Source organism: Candoia aspera, chromosome 2, assembly GCF_035149785.1.
Source record: "Candoia aspera isolate rCanAsp1 chromosome 2, rCanAsp1.hap2, whole genome shotgun sequence".
Taxonomy (NCBI): domain Eukaryota; kingdom Metazoa; phylum Chordata; class Lepidosauria; order Squamata; family Boidae; genus Candoia; species Candoia aspera.
The window spans coordinates 9,214,676-9,242,673 of NC_086154.1; the positions used below are offsets into that span (position 1 = coordinate 9,214,676).

Here is a 27,998-nt window from a genome sequence, read left to right on the forward strand (position 1 = left end):
TGATAGCCAGTTTTGTGTAGTGGTTAAGGGGTCAGGCTAAAAACTGGGAGGCTGTGAGTTCTAGTGTCGCCTGAGGCACGAAGCCAGCTGGGTGACCTTGGGCCAGCCCCTCTCTCTCAGCCCTAGGAAGGAGGCAATGGCAAACTATTTCCAAAATCTTGCCAAGAAAACTGCAGGGACTTGTCCAGGCAGTTGCCAAGAATCGGACATGATTGAACAGCAGAAAGAAAAAAAACTACTTTTGATAGGTGGTGGGACTTCCTGTAAAAACCTGGTCTCCATCAACTACTTCTTTGATTGCTTCATTATCTTAGTGGTTTGGAAATAATAATAAATCCATAGAGATAGTCTTTGTTGTGTTTGAATAGTTTGAGCCTGAAGATTGATGCATAGAAAAACAAGGGAGAGGTATCTTGAAGTTAAAGCTGCAATTCCAAATGGGCTTAACTAAGAACTAAAATCCATTACACCCAGTGAGAAAAAAAGTCTTGTGCTGTGTGTGAATTTTTAAATAAATGGAAAGCAGCAATTGGTTCCTCATAGACACGGCGGTGTTGGGGGAAGTGGGGCAGAACAGTTATTCTAGTCTAATATTTCTGGGGCACTAAAAACCCTATTTTAAGGAGTCTTTGGCCTTCTGAAATTGTAACTGTGTCCGGAGGTCCATCTCTGGCTTGGCCATTGCAATGTCCACTGCAGCTGACAGGAAGTGACCTCAGCCCTAAGCCCTCCATATGCCACTCTAGAAGTAGCTGGACACCAGCTACTTCTCATGGAGGCTACTGGCCGTTCCAGGATCAGATCCAGTAGGGCTTCCAAATTTCCCACTGCAGTCTGTCGAAGGACATGCAGGATTAAAACTCCATAAAATGTATGTATGTATGTATTTATTTATTAAATTTCTCTGCTGCCCATCTTGTACACGACGACTCTGGGTGGCTTACAGACAATAAAATAACAATCAATAAAAACAGCACAATATAAAATCTATACAAATATAAATATACATAAATACAATGCAAGTAGAAAAATAGAAGAATAAAAAGTATAAAATTCAAGATGGCATAAATTTATGAGAGATATAAGTAATCAAACAGCAAGCACAAATTTTACAACACCCTTCCCGCCAGGATGCAGTCCAGCCACAATCAAAATTAACGAATAAAAACTATCAGCAATTAAAATTACAAAAGCCATAAAATCGGTCTATCCTGCAATATACTTGCAGTCACAGAAAAAAAAATAGCATATATTATTTATTTATTTATTTCATTTATTTTTTGCCCTGCCTGTATTATTTTGATAAATAAGGTGGTGAAAATACCTAATACTCCTTCCTCCTCCTATTTTCCCCACAACAACAACCCTGTGAGGTGGGTTGGGCTGAGCAAGAGCGGCTGGCCCAAGGTCACCCAGCTGGCTTTTGTGCCTAAGGCGGGACTAGGACTCTCCTACCACGCCTGATTGGCTCTTGAGCTGAGAGAGAGCAACTGGCCCAAGGTCACCCAGCCGGTTTTCATGCCTGAGGAGGGACTAGAACTCACAGATTCCCGGGTTCTAGCTCATTGCCTTAACTACTAGTCCAAACTGGCTCTCACATTCTAAACCTGCAGACCACTGACCCCTGCCATATAATTTTGTTGTTAAAGTTTATAACGAAACAGCTCCAGCATCTAACTTTACTAACCAACAGTGATCCCTGGGAATTCTGAGAGCTGGACTCCAAATATACCTGGAGCCGAAAATACGTTTGATATATGAATATTCTCTTTTAGTTACAGGAATTTCAAGAAGTGTTTTGCATTCTCTGCCTTAAGTGCCTTTGGGCAGAAAGGCAGGTGAGTAAATCAATTTATTTATTATTAGATTTTTAATCCTGCCTTTATTTTTGGTCAGTCTAAGGTGGTGTACTTGAATTGCTTCGTCCTCCTATTTTCCCCATAACAACAACCCTGTGAGGTGGGTTGGGCTGACTGAGAGGGACTGGCCCAAACTTGCCCAACAAGATAGATTATCTCCATGATCTTCTGCCCCCAACCTGGTCCTTCAGCTCTTCCAACACTGCCACTGAGCCCACCCCCCTTGCTGCTGGTCCTCCTCTTCGTCTCTTTCCTTCCACCTTTCCCGGCATCAGAGCCTCCTCCAGAGAGCGGGGTCTTCACAGAAAGCGTCCAAAGTAGGATAATTATACGTGACTTTATTAATATTAATTAAAAAAATAAAACAGCACAGAATACCGTTAAGAATGCAAGAACAAAGGTGCCTCAAAACAACTCACAGCAGCAGTAGATGCATCAGGCTCCACTAATGCTTGGCCCTAATTGAAAGGGAAGGGGCTGGCCTGCTCTTCTCCGCAGACACTGCCATGGTGTAATGCCTGTTTCCATGTCGGTTTTGACCTCTCAGGTTCCCCTTAAAGGCAGGGGAACGGTAGCTGGTAGAAACGTTGAAATGGCTAGCTGAAGCAGCAGAAGCGAAAAAATGGCCATGTTGTCCGTCAGAGAAAAAAAATTATAATCTGTATTAAAATGTTTAGTATATCAAATGGGAGTTTGCCGTATTGTGTATAAATTTTTCTCTTGATGGGAAATCTTGCCAGAGGAAGAATTCTATTATGCTTGTCAGCTTAAGAACTGTGTTACGCACTTTGAGTTAGCCTAAGACATAACAGGAGTCTTGTGGCATTTTACAGACTAATAAAGTCTACTTTGGGGGGTGGAGTGGAATGGGCGGGAGATGGGGGGTGGCAAAAATTGATAGATAGATAGATAGATAGATAGATAGATAGATAGATAGATAGATAAAATACAGCTCATCAGATGCAGAAAATTTTACTCTGAAGTATAGAAATTCCCTTAACATCTTCCTCTAATGCTCACATCTGCCAGCAATGCACCTCTGGATTCTATGTAAGACAAATAGGACGGACTGTGAACAAAATAATTTTTTAAAAAAATTTATTTTCTATCCCACCTTTATTATTTTTATAAATAACTCAGGGTGGTGAACATACCTAATACTCCTTCCTCCTCCTATTTTCCACACAACAACAACCCTGTGAGGTGGGTTGGGCTGAGAGAGAGGGACTGGCCCAAGGTCACCCAGCTGGCTTTCATGCCTGAGGCGGGACTAGAACTATCATGCCACACCTGATTGGCTCTTGGGCTGAGAGAGAGGGACTGGCCCAAGGTCACCCAGCTGGCTTTCACGCCTGAGGCGGGACTAGAACTCTCATGCCACACCTGATTGGCTCTTGGGCTGAGAGAGAGAGACTGGCCCAAGGTCACCCAGCTGGCTTTCATGCCTGAGGCGGGACTAGAACTCTCATGCCACACCTGATTGGCTCTTGGGCTGAGAGAGAGAGACTGGCCCAAGGTCACCCAGCTGGCTTTCATGCCTGAGGCGGGACTAGAACTCTCATGCCACACCTGATTGGCTCTTGGGCTGAGAGAGAGGGACTGGCCCAAGGTCACCCAGCTGGCTTTCACGCCTGAGGCGGGACTAGAACTCTCATGCCACACCTGATTGGCTCTTGGGCTGAGAGAGAGGGACTGGCCCAAGGTCACCCAGCCGGCTGTCATGCCTAAGGTGGGACTAGAACTCACCTGGTTTCTAGCCTGGTGCCTTAACCACTAAAGGGACACAGATTTGACATCGGGACTTCAAACAAGGACCAAGTAATATCACAGCATTTCAGACTCCCATGACACTCCATGGCAGACTTTAAAGTGGATAAATGGGAATTTAACAGCACTATCAAGGGAGAGGTGGCTGAACTTGCATATGTCAAAAAGTTTCAGGCCATCTCAGAAGGTCTCAACGAACACCGTGGGTTTGTCACGCATTGCAGCGGTTAACTGATAAAAATAAATACATAAAAATCTGGAGTCAATTCATAAGGTACTTGTAATCTGTCTTGTAGGTAACCTGCACCGCTCCACTGACTTCTCCCTTCCAAAGGTTCTGCCTTTTAATAAAATTCCTTAGATGGAAAAGGTGCTACCAGACTCTTTCAGAGATTCGAAGTTAACATAACTGCATTCTGGGAAAGCTTAATCCTTTCAATTTTTTAATCTAAAGTGCCGCAACCCTCCGGCTTGTATATGTGTGTGCATGTGTGTGCATGTGTGTTTTGCTAAAATATATTAGTTGGGTTACCCCCCCGCCTTGAAACAGTCCACAAAGACTCTTCCTGTTCTTGTTTTTTGTACAACATGCACTTTCCCTTTGTGTTTGTTTAGGAAGGCGCTCCCTTTGCAAATCAGAGAGTCCGACACAGCCAAAACGTCCGAAGGGTCTTCACAGCTTCAGCTTCAGCTCCTGGCCTGAGATTCTTCTCTGGCAGGAGGACAGTTCCAGCCAAGAGGAGAAAATGTGTCTTGTGCTTCGGGCAGGAACAAGCCTTTGAAAGAAGTGGGAAAAGCTGGTCTGGTGTTTTTGAGAAGTTACCCAGTTCCAGATTAGTTGTTTGACAGCTCGGTTGGAAATGGAGCCCAGATCTAGAAGTCCGGAAGGAGAAGAAGGTCTGGAACGTGTAAGGAAATCCTGCGGGGCTGATCTTTCCAAATGCGCAAAGATGGAGCATCGTGGGTGGAAGCTCTCGCAAGAAATCAAACAGGAGTCTTTCAGAGGGATGCAGCAGCACTGGAAAACCCAGTGGCAGGAATTTCTTAAGACCCTGCCGTGTCCACACGTGGGATGGGAGCAGGACTCGGAGATTCTGGAAAATGCGCCTTGGGAAGACCCCAAGGCCTTCCTGGCCTCCTTTGAGCAGGTGGCCACAGCCTGCCGCTGGCCCAGGGACCAGTGGGCGGCCCGTCTCCTGCCGGCGCTGAGCGGAGAAGCGGAAGAGGCCTTCCGGACCCTGGAAGCCAGAGACCAGGAAAACTACGAGAAAGTGAAGGCGGCCATCTTGCGAGGGGAAGCCCTGAGAACGGAGGCGCAGCGGCAGCATTTTCGGCAGTTCTGCTGCCAGGAGGTGGGGGATCCCCGGAGGATCCACAGCCAACTGCAGGAGCTCTGCCGCCAGTGGCTGAGGCCGGAGAGGCGCACCAAGGAGCAGATCCTGGAGCTGCTGATCCTGGAGCAGTTCCTGGCCAGCCTCCCACCAGAGCTCCAGAGCTGGATCCGGGCAGGAGGGCCGGACACGTGCTCCCAGGCGGTGGCCCTGGTGGAGGACTTCCTGTTGAAGCGGGAAGAGGCCAAGGTATGAAAGTGGCAGGTATATAATATTTGAACCCCTTTGCAGGACAGGGGTGTAAAGAGTTAGGCAAAGTTAAGCTTTAGCACAGGTAGTCCTTGCTTAATGACGGTAATTGGGACCGGAATTTCCATCGCTAAGCAATGTGGTCATAAAGCATGACCGCATCGCTTAGCGACAGCAGTCCCAGCAGTACCCATTGCCTTCATTAAGTGAAAATCTCAGGTTAAGCGGGGACCTCACAGGACTGCAACTTGCAATTTCCTGCCAGCTTCCCGCAAGCAAAGTCAGTGGGGAAGCCAGCTGGAAGCTGCAGTCCTGGGTGGCTAGCAAGCAGGCCAAGGGGTGGGTGAGTACTATGGAGTGAGGGGGGGGGGTGCTGCAGTGAGCACGTGTGGGCTGGGGAGGGGTTGCTGCGGCACCACGCAAGTGCATGCAGGTAGGGAGGGGTGCTGGGGCGCAAGCGCATGCTACAGAGTACTCCATAACAGGGCTCCTTGGGAGAAAAAGTGGCCGGAGCAACTTGCCACCTTCCCTGCCTGCTTCCCCATTGACTTTGCTTGTGGGAAGCTGGCAGGGAAGGTTGCAAATGGCGATCACGTGACCGTGGGGCTCGGCAACCATTGTAAGTGTGAGCAGTTGCCGAGCCCCTGGATCGTGCTGCAACATCCGGAACTTTGAGGATCGGTCATAAGTACCCATCTTTCAGCGCTGTCGCAACTTCAAACGGTCGCTGAACAAGTGGTTGTTAACTGAGGACTACCTCTAGAGAAGGCGTTGGTGCTCAGCAGGCAGAACTGTTAATGCTTCAGCTTAATTACCCTGGTTTGATCCTGAACTGCATTCTCCTCTCTTATTTAGGACTCATTGCAGGAGGTGATAACCAAGAATTCCCTGGATGAAGAAAGGGTTACCTTGGATGTTGACCAGGAAGAGATCTATAAAGACATGAAGCAGAACAATAATGGAGTTATCCATTTGTTGGGTAAGAAAATGCTAAGGATTAAAGCAGGGGCATCCATAGGGGGCAGGGGGGTCAAAAAAGTCAAGATGGTGTTCCTCAAAGGACAATGGCTGTCTTTAGATCATGCTAAGTTCTGTTCCTGTTCAGCTTTGGCTTAGCACAATGTGTGAGCCCTGTTACTAGCAATTTATAAAACTTAGGTTTTCAGCTTCAGGTGTTGTGCTAAGCGAGCTAGTATTATAAATAAAATATTTTTATTTATTTATTTATTATTCAAATTTAACTACCGCCCATCTCCCCCAAGAGAGGGACTCTGGGTGGTTTACAATAAAAACTCCAAACATAAACATTAAAATCTCATAAAACCAGACACATCACAATTATTATAAAATGCAATAAATAAATATAAAATCCAAGAGGCAATAAAATTCCAAGCTGGTGGGAGGGTGCGAGCCATCCCCAAGAATGGTTATTCATTTTCCCACCCCAGGCAAGATGGCAGAACCAAGTCTTCAGGGCCTTCCGGAAGGCCAGGAGTGAAGGGGCCTGCCTCACCTCTGGGGGCAAGATGTTCCAGAGGGCGGGGGCCACTGCAGAGAAGGCCCGTTTCCTGGACCCCGCCAGAGACAGGGTCCGCAACATGCCCTCTCTGGATGATCGGGTGGGGCGGGCTGATGTAATGGGGATGAGACGGCCCCTCAGGTAACCTGACCCCATGTCATGTAGGGCTTTAAAGGTGATAACCTTTAAAGGTTATTTTATAAGCCTTGGTTAAGCCAAGGCTTAACACAGTATTTGAACCAGTTAGTGGGAATATGTCAGGATGGAGGAGAGTGTCTGTGTTCCTTGAGATTACAAAAGGGAGCTTGAAGTTTGAATGGTTTTCTATTTCCTCCCTGCAAATAAAAAGAAAAATGGATCATGAGTTGGAGAAACTAACCCAAATTCTGTTTCTTCTACTTTGCTGACTTGAAAATTGCTTGGGAGTTTTTGATGCCCGGGACCATTCAGAAAATGGCCTCTCTATTTTGTTGCTCATGCAGCTTGTGTGTGAGTCAACATATCCAGGCTAATAGAAGATTCCTTTGATTCTCTCCTCAGAAGAACAGAGCAAGTTCACTTATCTCCTCCTCTTTTTTTTTTTTTGAACAACAATTTCATAAGGCAGATTTTTTCCCCCAATAATGCATTTTCTTTTTTCCTTCCCTTTTCTAAAAAAAAATTCTTCTGTCCTTTAAAGGTAACGGAACTGAAGAATCTGGTGATTCCAGCTCCTTGCTTCCACCTGAAGGAGATGAAACTGCTAAAGCTTCTCCTAGAAAGGTATGTGAAACTTCTGATGAACAAATGCAAAAGACAGGTTAAAAAAAGGAGAAAGGTGCTTTTGAAGGAATTGGGCTGGAGGACAGGGCTGTCTAAAGCAGTGTTTCCCAGCCTCAACAACTTTAAGACGTGTGGACTTCAACTCCCAGAATTCCCCAGCCAGCCATGCTGGCTGGGGAATTCTGGGAGTTGAAGTCCACACGTCTTAAAGTTGTTGAGGCTGGGAAACACTGGTCTAAAGCATCAAAGCAATGTTTAATTTCCGAGCAAGCTCCCTGCTACTTTACTCCTTCATGTACAATGTCTGTGTATGGATATTTCCACATGATTCAAGGAAACTGCATAATATTACTGAACATGCTGAGAAGCTAAGCCATTTTTAATGTCCTGTGTCTGAAACACAGATTTCTTTCCTTTCCCATTTCTTCTTGACTAGCTGTTAAAGTGACCTGCATTCGCCCCACATGGCTATCAAAACAGATACATTAGAGGTGACCAGTTTGACCTGATGCTTTCTTGTCTGAAAATGAGATTTGCTGCCCCTCGAATCCAAGGACTTGGGTACGTCCAGGTCATCCAAAGAAGCTGGCACCGGTGATCCTAGAATAGTAGCAAAGGCAGAGATAAAAGTCTATTTTCTTGTTTTAACAAGAATTTTATTAAAGTTTCAGAAAAGATTAAAATACAAAATACAGAAAAGTTAGAAATAAAGACAAAAGACAAAAGAAAAACGTTGAAAAGTGCAAGAATAGCAAGAAAATTGCAGATTAGGTGATTTCCGACCTTCTCCAACATAGATATAAGTGCTATTTTCTTATACCAGTCTGAGATCTCTCTATTCAAGCGCAGCTTTTAAAGTCAGCTTGCTCTTTTCACTCATGTTTTGCAATTACGTCCCTCCATAATCCAATCGCTCTTGATAGCTTACATGATGCATAATACTGAAAAAAGTTAAAACATCCACGGTATGATTAAAGATACTAGTAAAATAATAATCATAAACCCCCAAATTGAACCCTGCAATATAAGTAAAATGAAAGTACCAGAAAAGTAAAGGAGAAGAAAGTATAAAAAGTGATGGACTCAACTAAAACACTCTCCAAATTAATTCCATTGTTAACATCTTCCTGAAAGCCAGCAAGGTTTTCTGCCTCCCAGCCCGTTCTCGCCTCCTCCCCTTATCGTGTTGTCTGTATCTCTGGATTTGGGAGTGTGTGTTTGTGCAATCAGGGGCAGCTTTGTTTCTTAGCTAGGCTGTCCAAACTGCCTATGTTACTTACAGTAGAAACATTACTGAATTGCATCCTGCCGGCCAGCAGCCATCCCTCCTTGACTTAGGAAGGCGATGCAGCCCCAGACAGGTCCTTCCTCTGCAGAAGAGGAAGCCAAGCACTTGGGGTGCAGGGATGTGGCTGAACCTCCCTGTTAGGCTCCTCCTCCATCCTTTTCTTACGGAGTTACCATTTGGTCATTACACCGTGGAAACTGTCTTTGGATTTTGCTAGCCAGCCAGCTCTAAAGTAGGGCTCTTCGTGGTTTCAAGATCTGGTGTCTTGAGCCAAGCCAACATTCTTTTCTCCAGCTGAAGACACATGAGCTGCCTTAGTTTGGGTCCCAAATCAAGGCAATTTCAGGACGTCCATTTAAATACAGGTAGTCCTTGCTTACTGACCGTTCATTCAGTGATTGCTCAAAGTTACGGTGGCACTGAACAAATGGTGTTGATGCCTGGTCGCCGAAGTTACAGCCATTGCAGCACCCCCAGTCACGTGATTGGAACTCGGGCACTTGGCAGCCTGCCTGTGCTTACAACTGCAGGGGGACTTCAACTCCCCCCCGCCTATCTCCTCCCCCCATCTCTGCTGATCGGGCCACCCTGCACAGTGGCATTCTGCAATGGTGGCGGCGCTGGGGCTGAAGTAGAGTCCCAGGGTCTTCAGCAGTCTCAGCCAGCTGCTGCTGCCCCCAGGCCTCTACCTCACCCCGGTGCCACTGCTGCCAAGGAGTGCCACCTCAAGCCCCACACTGCAGCCAGCCACCCAGTGCCACAGTGCAAAGCCCTAGCCCTCCCTACACTGCCTGCAGGCCCTGCTGCGCCCAGCTGACCTTTGCCGTCTTCTTCCTCCCGCTGCTGCTGAGGCACATCTGGCCTGGCCCTAGGCAAAGCAGCTGCTGGCCGCGCCAGGCCTTCTTCCTGAGGCCGCTTGCACCATTCTCCAGATCACGTGCACTGTTCTTGCGATGCTTCGGAAGGCCTCAGAAGCTTTCCAAAGGTTTCCAAAGCATCGCGAGAACAGCACACGCGATCTGGAGAACGGGGCGCACTGTTTGGAGAAGGGTGCGAGTGGCCTCAGGAAGAAGGTCTGGCACAGCCAGCAGCAGGAGGACGATGGTGAAGGTCAGCTGGGCGTGGCAGGGCCTGCAGGCAGTGCGGGGGGCGGGTTAGGGCTTTGCGCTGTGGCACTGGGGTGGCTGGCTGCAGTGCGGGGCTTAAGGTGGCACTACTCGGCAAAGGTACAGGGACTGAAGTAGAGGCCCAGTGGAGGCTGGCTGAGACTGCTGAAGGCCCCGGGCCTCTACTTCAGCCCCAGCACTGCCACCGCTGCCACCGAGGAGTGCTGCTGTGCAGGGTGGCCAAAAGGGCAGAGATGAGGGGAGGTAGGTGGATGGGGGAAGTCGAAGCGGAGGCAGTCCCTTACCTTACCGAGGCTCCAGGCTGGGAGGGACCAAGCCCGGAGTGGCTTGGATGACCGGTGGGATTTGGTTAATGATGGCAGTGGGGACTGCCGGGATTGCTGTCACGAAGGAGTGCAGTCATGTGACTTGCGCTTTTTAGCTGCATCGCTTAGCGATGGAAATTCCAGTCCCAATTACCGTCGTAACTTGAGGACTACCTGTATGACCAGGTCTGCATCAAATACTAGCCCATGGTTTACTACAGTTCACTGCATTAACCCAGTTGCTGGATTCATGCTGCATAGTAAGCCCCAAACCGGATGACCGTTTTCGCCTAGGATTTGCGAGTCGCTGCCTTGCCAAGAATATTTCCAGTTGTCGGTTTGATGGATCTGATGTGGTCTTAAGAGGGTTTAACCCTGTATTGTGTTTTTAATGCTGAGTGTGTGTTTGTATGTGCAGAGAGTAAAGGCAAATGTGGCTCTACGCTTTGTTGCTCTCCCTCCCTCCCTCCCATCCATCCATCCATCCACCTCTCCTTCCTGCACACAGGGCACTCTATTACGCTGATCCTTGCCAAATGCCACATGTCACTCTGTGCAGAAATCTTACAGCCCTGGAACGACCTGCACCGTGGGGACACTCTGCCCTTGACTCTTTCCTATTTCCAGGATCTCGTGAACCTGAAAGAAGCTGGTGTGTCGCTGAATGTGGCTGAGCCGACCCCGATCCAACCGGGCCAGCGGACTATGTTCTGGCAGGTCATGCAGGAGGAGGATGGGGATGCAGATTCTTTGGGTAAGGCTCTCTTAGGTTCCTACAATTGGGAGGGCCTCTAGAGGGCATCAAGTCCAACCCCCAGCTCAGTGCCTCTCTGACAGGCGGCCATCCGGCTGCTTCTGTATCTAGTCAGGTAAGAAGGATGTGTGTATTCAAACAGAAGTATTGATGACGACGACGACGACGACTGGGTAATCTACAGTTGGATTCACTCTAAGGCTGGTGGGACTTAACAGTTCAAGTCTTAACCAGGGACCTAAAAGTTATCAAGGTAGCGTCTGAGGATATAGGCAGTTCCAAGCAGGGTATTTTTTTGTAAAATGAGGGTGTTCAGGTCTGAAAAATTCAAAATTTCCAAATATCAAGGGAGTCCTTTAGGTACTGCTCCAAGGGCTCCGATTACGATGGGTATAACTGCGGATTTCTTTTTCCAGAAGTGTTCAGCTTCGATCTGCAAGTCCCGGAATTGTGCAGTTTTTTCCAATTGCTTTTTCTCAATCCTAGCATCGCCCAGTATAGCGACATCAGTGAAGCAGCTTTCTTCTTTTCAGTGATTGTTGTATCAGGCATGTTATGAGCAAGATGCCTGTTTGGATCTTAAAGTCCCATAAGGTCTTAGCCCGCTCTTTTCCCAGAGCCTTCTCAACTTGATGGTCCCAGTGGTTCTAGGGGATTATTATTATTGTTGTTGGTCACACAGTCAGCCAGATGTTTTTTAGACTGGATTTGGAATTTTTATCCACCTATCGAGTCCTTCCACCACCATCCTCCTCCTCCTCCTCCTCCTCCTCATCATCATCATCATCATCCCCAAAGACTCTGGATGGTTCACAAAGTAAAAACACAGAGAAAAGAATAATAAAACAATATAACAGTAAAGACAAAGGAGCATAAGATGGCAAAACCGGGGAACAGTGAAAACATGCACATGCTACTCAGGGGCCTCGACCACCCTAACCAAAAGCCTGGGCAAAGAGCCAGGTCTTCAAGACCCTGCAGAACAACCTGGAGACCTCTGGAAATATTGCTGGGTAGTTCCCAGACTTCCCCTGTGAATTAGGAATTCTGGGAGTTGAAGTCTAATGCCTCTGCTAAGCCCCTGGTTGTGAAAGGGGCAAGCTAATAGCACCTACAGTATTACCCACTGCTCTCCAAGTAGGTGAGCAGAGGCTTGGCTGGAAGAAAACTTCCTCCTGTCCAAGTTTGAACTAGGAATGCCTTGGAAATTTCTCCTTGAGAAAGGAGGGACCTTCTGCATGCGGTTCACTTTTTTGGCTATGAATCTTTCCCTCAAAATACGGAGAATGGTGAATGTAAATTACTCATCTTTTGCGTGTAGATCATTCTCCTGTTCCCAGTAGTTCAAGGGCGGGATGTAATTGTAATCCTGCTGGCAATCCGAAAAGTCAATAGTGGGCAGTTTTTGAAGGGTGAGGGACCACAGCTCAACCTCACAGCCTTCTGGAGGTCCACAGGAGGTGTCTGTGGTGATGGATCATGTCTTTTGGGGGCTGGGTGGGCAGAGGAACAAATGGCGGTAATGGAAGCAGGGAGCATTGTAGAAGCAAACCACTGGTGTTCCCGTCCTTGGAAACCCTCCATCTAAAAACTGGACTGAAGTTATGTCACCGATTGCGGGGCTGCGGGGCTGCATGTGGTGGGTCATTATGGCAGGTTGCAGAAGGCCCCCATCTGAGTTCATGGCAAAGGCAAAGCTGAAACGGGAGATTCCCTGACTCACCATGGGAAAGACGCTTAGGAGAGCTCTCTTCAGACTCCGCCAAATGCAGGTAGTCCTCACTTACTGACTGTCTTGTTCAGCGACCATTTGAAGTTACAATAGTGCTGAAAAAGTACCTTTACGACTGGTCACATGATCGCGATTTGGGTGCTTGTCAATCAGCTCACGTTTACAATGGTCGCAGCATCCTTGTGGTCACATGATCACTGTTTGCGAGCTTCGCTGCCAGCTTCCAACAAGCAGAGTCAGTGGGGAAGCTGGCAGAAAGTCACGGTCATGTAACATCACGCTTAACAACCACAGGCAATTTGCTTAATGACCGCAGCAGACCTGACATAAGCCTGGCGCAGAACGTGATGTTTCACTTTACGGCCGCATCACTTGGCGACAGGGTTGCCAGTCCCAATTGTGGTAGGTAAATGAGAACCAGGTGTTCGATCTTGTTACCCTACGCAGGTGAGTGATTTCTGCAACGCGAGCCCATTTCCCAATTAGACTTTGGATTTATTTCTGTGTGGAAACGGAGAGGGAAAGGGGATGGAGATCATGGCCAGGAATCTAGAAACAGACAAGGATTGTTGAAAAATCTGACAGACAAGCTTGGCTGCTCATTGAAGTGGTGGAGAATGAACGAGGTGCCTGGTGAGCTCAGAATTTGTGCCCCAGATAATTCTGCCTCCCTCTCCCTTGAATTCCCAGAGGGACTGTTGGTGCCCAAACCAGACCTTGCCGCCAGTCCAGATGAGGAAGAGGAGAAGATCTTCATCCAGTTTCCTGTCGAAAGTGAGAAAATTCCAGGTCACGAAACAGGTAAGGAGGAAGACTGTGATCCTTTTTGCAAGACAAGAAGAATTCCAGAATTCCCTCGGGGCAGTGGGGGGGTTGGAAAGCATCCTATTCCTTCTCCACCAGATGTATTTTTCTGTAGGTTTATTTAAAGTGTTTTAGGGCATTCTTCAGCAAGGAAGATTCCCGGAGCAATAGACATGCAATCAGTAAAAAGCCGTTTTTCCTTAGGGTTATGGTGTAAAACATACAACTCCAGAGGAAACCGGGAAGGCGTTTGCTGTTAATTGCCTTTGAATTTCTCACAGCTTTGGAAAACTTCACAGAATGTGTTGCTGAGGTTGCTTTGTTCAAAAAAAAAAAAAAAAAAGTACACACATAACTTCTAGCCCTCTGAAAATAAGGCTGTGTGAATGTGGATGGAGATTGTATAGCGTGACTCTGCCTGGATGAGTTGAATGACCAATCTGCCTAGGTCCAGGACTGTTGGCTCTTGACAAGAGCAATCTTGGGCCAAAATCTCTTTAGATCTGCTCTGAAAGAGGGGAAGCATGAGATCCTCTGCGCACGGCACGTAGCCTGGGCTTTGCCGCTGAGACCCAATCCCTCACTCCAATAAAAACGTTCTCGTGTGTAACTGCTCAGTCACGTTTCTCAATTGTGCGTTCTGGTTTAAGGCACATTCCCCTTAATGTTGGTTGTTTCGAGCACGTTTCTCTCCTGATTGATCAAATTTATACGGCCGCCCATCTAACCCGTGTGGAACCCTGAGCGGCAAGCGAACGTAAAAACATTTTGAATCAATTAAACGAAAAAAAAAAAAAGAAACCGGTTGGCGCCCTCTTGCTCGATTGTGATGTTGGAATCCGGTGTTCTGCACCTATCACCCGTGGCAGTTTTGTATTACCATTTGCCAACCTCCTTAACTATGCCAGGTCACTGTTCACCCTTCTGTCCAGCGCTACCATTTAAAAATAGCAAAAAGACTTCCACCCTGCCACGCCGTAGTGAAACATGGCTCGTTTTCTGTTCGTGTTCACCATTTTTCTCGACTTAGGACCCAGTGACCCTCCATCTTCGGACGCTGCGCCCAACCCATCAGGAGGTGCCCTGTTCCCCCGGAGCGCCTCTTGCCCGCTCCGGGATTTCACTGGCTCCCATTGGAAGCATCCCCGCTGGACAGATGATGAGATCCAGGCTTTTATTGAGATCTGGGGGGACACATCTGTACAGCGAGCCCTCTTCTCAAACTACAGGACCGTCTCTCAGTTCCAGTGGATCTCGGGCCAGATGAAGGCCCGTGGCTATGACCGGAATTGGCTGCAGTGCCGGGAAAAAGCCAAACATCTCCGGAAAAGCTACAAGGACTGCCTGGGAGGGAATAGCCAGTGGGGACCTGGGAGGCGAGCGTGGCCTTTTTTCAACCAGCTGAATCGCTTCCTGCGCGTTGAGCAGGATCTGGTGGTTCCACGGGAGATACGGCACAACGATGTCCAGCATCGTCTCATCGACCGCCGGCGCAAAAGAGTGAAGAACGCGGCTGGCCCGGCGGCTGAAGCTTTCCAGGTTCAGGTGGAGGCTTCTGGGCTGCCGATGGTGGAAGCCCGTGAGCTGCAGTCCAAGAAACAGGCAGCGCATCGCTCTCGCTTCCCCAACAGGACGGCGCACTCAGGTTGGTGTCCCTTCAATGCTTGACCATCCTTGTTGGTTCACTAATTGGCTCTCCTGTGCATGCAAGACAATCCTTTTATTAATACAAAACCTATGCAAAAATAACAAAGTTAGTTAATATACAGACACAGGGCATTCACCTGCACGCACGCCCACCACTTCCTTAGGGTCATCTGATTTAAAAAAAAAAAAAAAATTCCTTTATCCCCAAAGTATTTGGTCATTCTTGCAAGAAAGGGATGTCCCGTTAAGACTACAGTCTGCTTCCCAGTGGAGCCCAGCTGGATTTAGTAATCTTGCCTAGCTTCCTCTCTCTCGGCTTCGACAGGGAATCCTTGTTAAAACAGGATTATTTGGCTGCTGTTGGGAATCCAAACTGTGCGGTTATTTATTTATTTACCAAATTTGTCACCGCTCATCTCCTCCCACCAGAGGGACTCTGGGCAGTTTACAATAAAAGTAGTCAATTGAAACAATAGCCATAAAATATAGATACAATCTATAAAAATGTAATTACAATTAACAAATAAATATAAAAATAAGAATAAAATCCAAGTGGCAGAAAGGTCTAATTCAGTCCATTATGATGGAATTATCATGGAACCCATTTAGTCCTCGTGCCATTAGCTGTAAATGGTCATGTTTGATGCCACTTGCCATAACTGGTGATTTTAGAAGTAACAGTTGTCAGAAACACCTCCGTTCTATTTATTTGTTGGTTAGATTTATATCCCACCTTTTGTTCAGGAGCATAATGCATGAGGTAGATGGAGCCGAGATTATCCCAAATCCTCCAGGGAGCCTGGTTCAGGGGAGACCAGAAGTTGGGTCTCCTTTCCCAGTCCAGCCCTTTCCCCACTACCCCGCACTGGTTCTGGGGCTGAGGAGAGGGATTGGCCCAGAGTCCCCCAGGAGGCTTCTGTAGCTCAGTGGGGAATAGATCGTAGGTCTCTCTGCTTGTAGCCCAGCACCCAAAGTCTCCTGGGGAGCTCCAGTGGTTGAGGGTGGATTAGAACATGGGTCTCCCCACTTCAGCACCTTCACCACTACCCTGGATTGACTCTCCAGAGCAGTGTTTCTCAACCTCAGCAACTTTAAGCTGGGTGGACTTTGACTCCCAGAATTCCCCAGCCAGCTGCTGGCTGGGGAATTCTGGGGGTTAAAGTCCACCCAGCTTAAAGTTGCTGAGGTTGAGAAACACTGCTCTAGACTTTATAATAGAGTAGACTGACAGCAGTGTAACCCCAGCCACCCTTAAAATAAAACAACATTTTTTATTTTTGCTCTAATCTTAATTCAAAGGTAGCCAACAGGAGTTTTCAGTGACGTTTTCCATAATCTCGTATCATCGACTCTGTTGTCTTGGGATGATGGACATGCAGGTCTGAAACATCTGGGGGATTACATTATGCCAGTTTGGTCTAGTGGTGAAGGCACCAGGCTAGAAACCAGGAGACTGTGAATTCTAGTCCCACCTTAGGCATGAAAGCTGGCTGGGTGACCTTGGACCAGTCCCTCCCTCTCAGCCCAAGAGCCAATTAGGCGTAGTAAGAGAGTTCTAGTCCCGCCTTAGGCATGAAAGCCGGCTGGGTGACCTTGGGCCAGTCCCTCCCTCTCAGCCCAAGAGCCAATTAGGCGTAGTAAGAGAGTTCTAGTCTCGCCTTAGGCATGAAAGCCGGCTGGGTGACCTTGGGCCAGTCCCTCCCTCTCAGCCCAGCCCACCTCACAGGGTGGTGGTTGTGTGGGAAATGGGAGGAGGACTAAATATGTTCACCTCCTTGAGTTACTTATAAAAATAATAAAGGCAGGATAAAAATTAAAATAAATAAATAATGCCTTTCCTCAATTTAGTTTAACACATTTATTTTCAATATTTTCCAAGCTAATAGACTGTACAGGTAGTCCTCTACTTACAACCACAGTTGGGACTGGAATTTCCATAGTGAGCTGTTGTGGCCATAAGTCGACTCACCATGTGACCTGGCCTCGATTTTACGGCCATTTTTACAACAGTCATTAAACGAATCCAGCTTCCCCAATGGGTGTTTTTTGCCAGAAAACAGCAAAAAATGTTGCAAAACACGATCATGTGACCGCAGGACGCTGCAACCGGTCGTAAATGTGAGTTGGTCGCCGAGCACCCATAATGCGATCATGTAACCAAGGGGGGGGGGGGTGCGACATTTTTCAACGCTCAGAAGTCGCACTCATTCTGAGGCCATCGTAACTTTGGACCGTCATTAAAGGAACGGCCGTAAGTTGAGGACTACCTGTATAGGTTTATCATCCTGTTTAGGTTATGCCCTTCCTGTAAATGAAATTGTATTCGTTTCCATGCTGGTTGGCCCAGGTTAACATGGAGGCTCTTCCACCTCTGTTGGACTCTTTTCATGGTATCCTTGCCACACATTCCTCTTTAAAAACCCAGGCAAGGGAAGAAGCTGCATTGAATGGTCCCTCCCCGATACATATTTTTCCTTGGAAGGGCTGACGCTTGCATGCACAAATACGAGTCTCTCCGAGCTCCAAATGCAATCCCTTGAGACTCCTGTGTTTGCCCCCTCCTCCCCCACAGGATGCCAGAAGCCACCGCTGACCAGCACTGAACGGACGAGGAACGTTTACGAGGCCCAACGGGAAAGGAGACCAGATGTTGGCCAAGCCCAAGGAGGGGTGGTGGACTCTGTGGCGGGAAGCACCCTCAAGGGCCCGGCCCTGCAGGGGTCCCACAGGGCCGATCCTGCCCCCTCTAGCGAGATAGAGAAGGCGTGGGAAGAGTGCGAGAGAAAGGCTGTGGAGAAGCTGCAAGGCTACCTGCGCGAGAAGGGATGGGAACTCCGGACTCGGCACTCCAGCCGGACGGGAATTCTCCAGGATGTCCTGTCCATCGTGTGCAAGGGCCGCGCGGCTGCCTCTCGGCCCGTTCTCGCTGCTGCTGCTTCTGTCCAGGGGTCCCCCCTTTCTTCCAAAAGCCCCCGCTCTGAAGTACCAACAGAGGCAGGAGGAGTCTCAGCGGAGCCGTGCAAGGGCACCGCGGCCTCTTCGCCGCCCGCCTTTTCTCAGAGCAGCCAGGGCAGCTTGTCGGACAGAAGCATTCGCCTGAAAAGGAAGCGCTCCCTGCCGGCACGGTTCCAGTGCTGACACCTCCTTGTTTTGTCCCTTTTGGTGCTGCATCAGCCGGTTAGTTGGATCACACACCCGTTTGGCTTTGGTGTTGCGTGTTGTGCGCTTCTCTCTCTCTCTCTCTCTTTCTGTTGCAATTGTAGAACTGAACGGCGCGTGTTTTATACTGGCTCCTTGAGGAGAAAACTTCAGGCACTGCATACGTGATAAATAAAACTTCAGTTCTGGCTTGGGGGTGAGGAGCGTGGCTGGGGTTTGTGCTGTTGGGTAGTTTCCTGACCGGGCACGATCGCCTTCCTGGAATCCGTGCAGTGAAACAGGAGCCGCTCTGCAGTTCTGCTGATTTTTTTTTTAAAAAGTGTTCATTAAATTTATATGCCACCAAACTCCCAGAGAGTCTGGGCGGTTTGATTTGGCTTTTCCTAAAGCAGCAGTCAGCACAGGGACCACAACTGGTTTTCATGGAAGTTACAGCCTTCCCCAGCAATCAAGGAGCAGTGCTGTAAATCTGCTTTCCTGATACCGGGTATATCCCTTTTCAGAATCTACTCAATATCAAGAGACACTTGAAATCCGGTAACCCTCTGATCAGGAGCGAGGCGTTCTCAGTTCTGGATATTTTTCCTCAAGCCATTTCTGGAAATGAATGACTAGGTTCCAGGTTCACCAGGAGTCAGCAATTTTTTTCTGTAACTGGCCGGATCCTGCCCCTCCTCTGCTTCCACAGGCGTGTCTGGCAGGTCCGCAAGCCGAGGGGCACAGCAGCCATCGGAGGGTGCCAGCCCCCCAGCCATGATAGTATGCCACCCAGGATGCCCCACCCTTGGCCCCACCCCTCACCCTGGGAGTTTGGGCCTGACAATCTGCCACCTGCCTGCCCATCCAATTTAGCTCACAGTCATACAGGAACAGGCAGGGCAGATTTGGCCCATGGATTATACTTTGCCGACCCCTTTCTACCTTTCTGTGACAACAGATGAGATTTCTGGATGCTGGCAAAAGGTAGTTGCTATTTGTCTAGGTACCATCTGAGTCTCTAACTCAGGGCTTTTCAAACTGGGCTTTGTGGACCCCTAGGGATCCCCAAGGGCTTGAATGGGTTCCATGGGACCAAGGGGGGGAAAAACCTCTGCAAATAAAAATCTTAGTCCCTTGTAGAGAGTTTTTCTTCCCCCTTCGTCACTAAGGTGCCATGGGAAAGGCGGGGCTTGGCAGCTGATATTCAGAAGCCCACCCCTCTTAATCGGGGGTTCTGCTTTGTTTTGTTTTTTTGGAATAAGGAATAGGTTCCATGGCCTGAGAAAGTTTGAAAAGCCTTGCTGACTGCTTTGATTGTATCTCTGGAAGGCGTAACACGCTCCTGAAGTTACTGATCTACGACTTGAGAATCCTCCTGGACTGGTTTGCTCAGTTGCAATCCTACTGAGCGTGCGAGGCCCGGGCCTCAGTGGTCACGATCTCATCACTACCGGACTAGACTATTGCAATGGGCTGTACACCAGTGTTCCTCAACCTCAGCAAGTTTAAGGTGTGTGGACTTCAACTCCCAGAATTCCCCAGCCAGTGCATGCTGGCTGGGGAATTCTGGGAGTTGAAGTCCACACACCTTAAAGTTGCTGAGGTTGAGGAACACTGATGTACGTGAGGCTGGTCTATTTGGAAATTGCAATTGGTGCAAAATGTTGGCCACCTCTGTTTTGGCAGGGGAGGGTCATTACGCTCACAAAGCACCAGCATTTTGAGCATTTCATTGTAGCATTCCTGTTACAAATCTTGCCTCAGCTGCTGGGTATCTTCAGGGCCACCTCCTCCACATGGAACCAGCCCATCCTGTGCACTCTTCCCAGTTGAGGGGGTAAAAGCCAGAGACGTGGCTTTCCGTGTGGCCTCCATTGTGGAGCAGCCTCCCCCCAGAAGCTCAGTTGACATCTTCCTTGGCATCGTTCCTTAGGGCTGTTAAAATGATCTTTCCTGTAGGGCCTTTCAGGAAAAGGTCGTGGGGTGTGGTGGGTTGGCGACTGCCTTTTAATTTTTTTTTTTTAATTTACCTACAGTTCCTTTGAGCTGCTTTCAATCATTCCAAGGTAATTTTTCATAAGTGTCTTACTGTACGTTTGGTAACTGATAGTGCTGTAAACTGCCAAAAATAGTCCTTGATTAGGGCAGTGTGCAAACACGATAAGTAAAAAAATATCAACACGTATCGCCCTTCAGACACTTTGTGCATTTTTGGCATTTCTGAAAGGAGATTTGTGCCAGGAACGTCAGAATATTCAAGATGGCGGTCATGAGCATGCAGTCTAAGTACCACCCCTTTTGTGTATGCGCCAATGTCACGTAGGACCAAAGGGCGGGGCTTTGATCACATGGCCATTCATTTAATTTATTTGATTTGGAGGCCTCCTGACCCGGAACCAACTCTGGGTGGCTCACAGTACAGAACAATAAAACTTAAGACAGAAGAAATACAGAACAATAAAACTTAAGACAGAAGAAATACAGAACAATAAAACTTAAGACAGAAGAAATAAAAAAGATGGGATCTGGTCACTTAATACAAAAAACATACAAAAGGACATCCAATGAGAAGCTTCACCTACCCCAACCCAAGGCCTGGGTGAACCATAGTAATGACCACCATCTTGGAGATGGGTGGTGATGAAATTTAAAAAATCAATCAATCTTGTCTTTTTGCATCCTCACCTCACCTTTTGACAAGATTTGCCTAATGCTAGCACTGTATTTTTCAACCTTGGCAACTTTAAGATGTACGGACTTTAACTCCCAGAATTCCCCAGCTGGCTAGGGAATTCTGGGAGTTGAAGTCCACCCATCTTAAAGTTGCCAAGGTTGAAAAACACTGTGTTAGAAGATATTAACCAACAATTTACTGAAAGTATCACCACAGGTTTTATGCCATTGTGGGGAGACCAGGAAAGGAACAGAAGGGTGAGTAGACATAAACAATCGAGAGATAGAAGGCAAGTCCATTAGCTTTTCTTAAAGGGTAACGCAGCCCATGTGGCTAGAAACCTGGGAAGAAAGCGTTTCAAATCACGTAAAGAGACTCCATCTTAACCAACCCTAAATAAGGCTAGGAAATTCCTCTAGCATTTTCTAAGATTCTGTATTGACTCCAAGCTGAGCATTAAAGAGACCTTATTGAAATCTGTGTACGCCTTGCTTTCTTGATCTTGCCCAGCTGAGTGGAACTTGTCATCAAGAAAATAAAATCATGATCAGTGAAATATTTGCACTATTCATATCATCTTTGGTCTTGAGTTATACTCTGAACTTTAATTTTGAGCTTTTTCTGCTCTTGCTATGAAGGGTATTAAATGCTTGCAACCTTATTTAGAGCAGGGGTGCCGCTTGCCCCCACTCCCATTTTCCAAATGGGAGAAAAAATTAAAGTAGACAGAAATGTCAGGATAAAAATAAAGCGCATTGCAAATATTCTATTGTTGGCCGGAAAGTTGTACACATCGGTGCATGTGGATTGCAATAGCTTGTTCTCCTCTTGAGATCTGACTACGGATTTTGCCAAAAGATAGGAATTAGCACTGTGTTGAAAGTATTCTATATGTTTTGTGCCATTTGGTGTGAAATGGACTACTGTAATGCGCTCTATGTGGGGCTGCCCTTGAAGAGTATCCGGAAGCTTCAACTGGTGCAGAATGTGGCCGCGCGGGCAGTTACATGTGCCCCTAGAAGGGCACGTGTCACACCTCTGCTCTGTGAGCTGCATTGGCTGCCAGTTTGCTTCCGGGTGCTGGTTTTGACCTTCAAAGCCCTCCATGGCATGGGACCAGATTATCTGAAGGGCCATCTCTCCCAGATCACATCTACCCGTCCCATCAGGTCTGGCAGGAGGGACATGTTACGGGTCCCGTCTGCTAAGAAGTTCCATCTGATGGGATCCTGGAGATGAGCCTTTTTGGCCATGGCATCCACCCTGTGGAACAACATCCCCCACCCCCCAGGTGAGATTGGCCACAACCCTATTGATCTTCTGGAAATCTCTTAAAACATGTTTTTTTCAGCAGGCCTGGGAATCCCTTGGTAAAAGGGACCCTGCAAGTTGGTTGTTGTATGTGTGAGATTCTGATGCATTCTCCTGCTGTCTTGTTGACATTTATTTGTTTTTACTGGCTATTTAAGATTGTTTTAATTGTTGGTTTTACCTTATGATGCCCAGAGTCATGCTCTTGAGATGGGTGGCTATATAAATTTGACAAATAATAAAAACATTAAAAAATTTAAAAGTTCCAGGGCAGCTGGGAAAGAAATGGGAGATTAGACATAAACAATCAAGAGATAGAAGGCAAGCCTGTTTTGACGCCTTCTCTCATAAATGGCAGTTCAGCCCAGATGGCTCAAGGTTTGGGGGTTATCTGAAACATTGTTTTGGCGCAAACATCTGTCCTGAATGTACGGGATGAGATTATTGTTAATAGCTGAGAGTTTCTGCGAGTCGGCCAGCATATACATTTCATAGGTGGTGACGGTGGTGGTGGTGAGGATGAGGAGGAGGAGGTTGGTTGGTCCCATGGTCAGCCAGATGTTTAGACTGGATTTGGCATTTTTGTCCGCCTATCAAGTCCTTCCCAAGAACCTGGGGTAGGCAGATGTTGTTTAATAATATTAAAGGTATTATTATTATTATTATTATTATTATTATTATTATTATTATTATTATTATTTAATCGTAGAGGTAAAAAAGAAAAAAATGAAAATAGCAGAATTGCCTGGAGAGAAACAGGAGGCGGAAACCCCAGCAGTATGAGTCCCACAAAAAACGTCATCAAACATGGACAAAATTCCTCTTTCTGTCTGAGCTCGTGGCAGGAAGGGAGTTCATTCAGCTCAAGATGGAGAATGAGTTGAAGAAATGACCCAAGGCAACACCATGAGGATGTGCCAAAGAAGGCTGAAGTAGAAGAGGAAAGATGGGAGTCCAGCAGGGGACAAGGATAGCAGGGTCTGGCACAGGAGGTTCGCACCGCCTCTCGTTTTCACAGGCCAGGGCGCAGCCACTGCGCCAACCCCACCTCCTCACGTGTGCAACCGTCAGCTGATTTGTGAGAATGGATCCGTGGGAAACTGGCTCACTGAAGCATAGAAGGGATACTGCAAATAGAAATACACGTACCCAAATGCAGCAAACTGACTATTGTGAACACGTCTCAAGACTCAGTCCACGTGTGCCGTGGCAAATGGGACTATGAACTTAACCCAAAATGAAAAAGCTGAGTAGGAAATACAGTGATGAATAGCTAAAACTGGGGTTTTATTGCGCTGGAGATGTATCTGTTCCCACGTCCCTTAAGTTCAGAGATATCCATACAAGGGCAGTCTTCATTAATGTTTGTTACGAGGTGGGGTACATAAAATAATTCAAGTACAGATAAATATTTAATTTTGAATTTGTGTGTGTGTGTGTGTGTGTGTAAAGATTCAATTTAAAAGGGGCTTTAGAATGGAGGGGATGGGAAGGCATATATACGTACAACCACAGAAATTCTCTTACTTACCAGAAAATTATATCCTGTGTTTCAAGTCAAAACTTAGGAAGTTGTTAATTAATTGGGTAGTCCCCACTTTTTCTAAAAGTTTATTTAGTGATCCAAAATTGCAGACACTTTGAGAAACAGTGTTCTAAAACAATGCTTCTCAACCTTGGCAACTTGAAGATGTGCGGACTTCAATTCCCAGAATTCCCCAGCCAGCAATTCCCAGAATTCTGGGAGTTGAAGTCCGCACATCTTCAAGTTGCCAAGGTTGAGGAACAGTGTTCTAAAAGCTCCAAATGAACCTACTGAGCTGGATTGAAAATGTACAATAATCACAAAGGATATATAATACTTCTCTAGGCGTGATAATTTTCAACACCAAGAGCTGTTAAGAAAGCAGTCTGAATATCTCATAGTCAAGAAAGTTTCCGGCAAAATTCAGACTGTTGGAAAGAAGACAAGAAGAAAATTGCACAAATGCTTTAAATGAAATCTAGGTGTAGCTGTCAAATCAGATACATAGGACGGTTTAGAATTATCCTCAATGTAGGAAAACATCTTACAAAGATTGTGTTTGATGATCTGTTTGCAAATTCACTCAGGAGGGGAACCTTGCAAACTTGAATGCGGGAAAAGCTTCATCTGAGGAGCCAAAACGAGACATGGAATTCATACTGGCGAAAAATCTTACAAATGCTCAGAATCTAGGAAATTATGAACCTGAATTAAAGCCTGTTGCTGCAATTTGCAGTGGATGTTAAATAGCCAGGACATTAGAGGAACTTGTGTCTGTTGTACTAAATGGATATCAGAGGATTCAGATGAAATAAGAGTCCCTACAGGTGTATTGCAGTTGGTTAAGCATCAGAAGATGTTTAATTTCCGTGTGTCTAACTGGAAACCTTTCTTTTAAGTGAACTCTGCTCTTCTTAGGGTGTTTCCTTCAGAAAGAGATTAGACAATAGTTTTTTTAGCTTTATATCAGATGGGAGGGAGAAAAAATTCAAAATGTTATCAGCAGGGACAAGAAACAGATGAGACATTTTGAAAAATTTCAAGGGAAACATGGTGACAATTGAAAATCGTTCATAAAAATGTGAGCCTGTGTTCACTGAAAGACCCGGGTGATGCCATAAGCTTGTAGACGTCTCATATTTGCCTTCAGACACATTTTTATGGTAAGACCATAGGGAGAGAAATGCGTTGTGTTTCCAAAGTATAGTAAAATGTGTCACGGCAAAGCAGGAAAAACTCTTGAGGGTGGAAATGCTTCAGTAGATAGAACATTAATTGAGATGTTAGAGGATTAATCATGGAAGGAGGTCATACGAAGGCTCCAAAGATACAACAGCTTGATTTCAGAGGATTTGGCAAAGCAAAAGCAGATCCGTGTGAGAGATGCGTTTTATGAGTGTCTTGAGGCAGGAAAGAACATCAATGATAGCTTTGAATTAATAATTCAATTGGAGAATCCATATTGGAGAATGATTACAGGAATTTTATTTCTGTGGACAATGCTTTTGTTGGAGTTCTTGTTTGAAGAACAAAACACCAGGCAGCTCATGCAGATTAGGGAGTTCTCTGATTTATATATCTGAAGATGGAGACAGCAGATTTTGAGGACCTCTTAGTTTAGTTTGAGCCTTCCTGGATGATAAAAGCTGAGAACTGCATGATGAGTTAAGGGTTGTAGCACAAGTCTACAGTTGCATTACCCTTCTAAGATGCACCAAAGAGAACTATAAAACTCCTGCACCGTGCCAAGGAACCTTTGGCCAGTCTCTGGTGTTCCATTTGGAGGTAAGAAGGCAGCATCTCAATTTCAGATGTTATTGGATGAGGTAGATTATCTGGTTATCAGGATTCATATCAATTGTGGCTTTAGCCTGGTGATTGATAGATACTCCTCAAAATGTCTTTGTGGGCAGTTTACATTGGAACTGGGACAGGGAGCATCTTCTCAATCTTCTGGACATTCCGTTGCTTTCTGTACCATCTGCTATGATCTTGTGAATGTTGGTCTGGGACTTGGAGGTCCTCTTATAATGACCGTGATCTTTCCCGGACGGATTGACTACAGAAGGGCAGTGGTAATGTTGCTTGTGAGCTTCAAAATAGAAGGTTGGTCTAGTGAGAGCAGCAAGCTTTTTATGTTTTGAAGGTGACCCTGGAAGAAATCTGTTTGCCATGGGCTTGTGACCTCAATCAAGTCCATCTGGTCTTCCATTTTGTTTAACATTTCAGTGGTAAAATGTGGTGGTGCTTTCCACTTTCCTCACTGCTGTTGAATTGATCACGGATGAGGAACATACTGTAGATTGATTGGAAAGTTCTCATTGACTACTGTAGGATTTACTTATAAGTGTTTGGGGTGGAGTGAAAGATTTTGGGCAGTCCTCTCAACCACTATTCCTAAATATATCTAAGTCTACTTCACAATATCCTTCCACTGTTTCTCCCAGCCCCTTTTTTTAGCAGCAGTTCTCTGAGATCTCTGGCAGATATTTTTGCTAGCTGTTCCACTCAGATTATTTTATTGCATGAAACTGGGGATTCCCTCTAGCTTGGATGTTCACCTCCGTAAGAGTACATGAATTAAGGCAGTTAATCAGCTAGTTTAAACTGCAGTCTGAAGCAGAGCACTGGGCTGTCATCCTTAATCCATTCTCTTTGCGGTGGTTGGGTTTAAAGCAGGGTCCCTCAACCTCGGCAACTCTAAGCTGTGCAGACTTCAACTCCCAGAATTCCCCAGCCAGCAAAGCAAGTGCTTGAAGTTTAAAGGGTCCCAGTCTGCTTGAAATTGACTTGCTTTGAAAATGTTGTTTCTCCCAGCATTTCTGTTTCTGAAAGCACCCTTACAGTGGCATTGTTTTAAGGTGCCCAGAAATCTGCTGTCTTTGCTTCAGCAAAACAATTCTGCTATTCAAGAGATTCTCAGCACACACTTGGAATATTCCCACAATGTGAGATGTAAGCAAACATTTCTTTGGCTCACGTCCTATGTACACCTTGCACAGCTGAGGGGAGCTAAGGTTATTGTCTTTTACAGGATTTTGACTTTTATTACTTCGTTCTGAATACGCACATCCCTGTGACCTGATTGTGGGGAAGGGAGATGACCTTTAGCAATCACATTCTAACTCGGTTGGAGGGAGGGAGGAAGAGGGCAGGTGGGGCGTCCATAAAAAGAAGGTTGTAGAAAAGAGACGACCAAATTCAGACAAAAATTCCTCTCTGTCTCCCTTCAGGTGATGAGAAGAGACACTGGGTCCAGATGAAGAGTTCCCAGATGGAGGGAGAGATGGAGACATTAACGGAATTCTCCCAGTGGAATATTCCTGTGGCCACGGCCGTCCCCGAGCAAAGGTGCGAGTCGAGTGTGGAGCAGGGCAAGATGACGCTGGGAGAAGAGCCCAGGGCGGTTTTCGAAAACTTTATCGCTCTCTGTAGTGAAACCTCTGAACTGCAGTCTATGGCAGAAGAACCTTTAGTTTCAGCCTGTTGTAGAAAATACCACTACAAACCAGGATTTGTGACGACGTACCCTGGTGAGGATCCCTCCGACTGTCCAGTGTGGATGGAGAACGCCCAACAAAAGCCGTGTCCGAGAATTCAAACTGGGGAAAAGCCCTTCGGATGTCCTGAGTGTGGGAAACGCTTCAGGCAGAAAGAAAATTTAATGCACCACCAGCAGTTGCATGCCGGAGAGATTCCGCACGAGTTCCCTGAACTTGGGAAGATATTTCACCAAAGAGAACATTTGTTGAGAGGTCTCCGGGCGGGGAAGAGACTCTACGAATGTCCTGAGTGTGGGAAAAACTTCCCTACGCGAGAAACCTTGATTAGACACGTGAGGATCCACACCGGAGAAAGACCCTTCGAATGTCCTCAGTGCGGCCAGTTCTTCCGGCAGCGAGCGCATCTGATACGGCATCAGCGGATCCACACAGGAGAAAGGCCGTACGCGTGTCCCGAGTGCGGGCGAAGTTTCTCTCGGCGCGACAGCTTGATCGACCATCAGAGAAAGCACATCCACGAGAAACCTTACCAGTGTCTCGAGTGTGGGAAAAGCTTTTGCCACAAAGGGGCTCTGCTTAAGCATCAGCGAGTCCACGTGACCACAATTGTGGTCTGAAAGCTCAGCACCCGGTAAACCAAATCCAGTCGCAACTCCTTTCTGCTTGTACTTTGTTCTAATTAAACGTATGTTACATAGACAAC

The 27,998-nt window shown here is 46.8% G+C and overlaps 1 protein-coding gene across 3 annotated transcripts; it reads left to right on the forward strand.

The window, feature by feature from the left end:
* The first annotated feature begins 4,211 nt into the window (after window positions 1-4,211).
* Window positions 4,212-27,997, forward strand: LOC134492067 (zinc finger protein 436-like). 3 transcript variants are annotated; one of them, XM_063296189.1, is made up of 8 exons: window positions 4,212-5,206; window positions 6,062-6,185; window positions 7,405-7,487; window positions 10,835-10,961; window positions 13,384-13,494; window positions 14,528-15,142; window positions 17,717-18,321; window positions 27,026-27,146. In XM_063296189.1, exons 1-7 carry the CDS (start codon window positions 4,487-4,489, stop codon window positions 18,280-18,282), a joined length of 2,346 nt encoding a protein of 781 aa, XP_063152259.1. In that variant the 5' UTR covers window positions 4,212-4,486; the 3' UTR covers window positions 18,283-18,321; window positions 27,026-27,146. The 3 variants fall into 3 exon arrangements, with proteins under 3 accessions (XP_063152259.1, XP_063152258.1, XP_063152260.1); XM_063296188.1 differs by lacking the exon at window positions 27,026-27,146 and adding an exon at window positions 19,551-19,751; XM_063296190.1 differs by lacking the exons at window positions 14,528-15,142; window positions 17,717-18,321 and having other exon boundaries at window positions 4,300-5,206; window positions 27,026-27,997.
* The last annotated feature ends 1 nt before the right edge of the window (window position 27,998 follows it).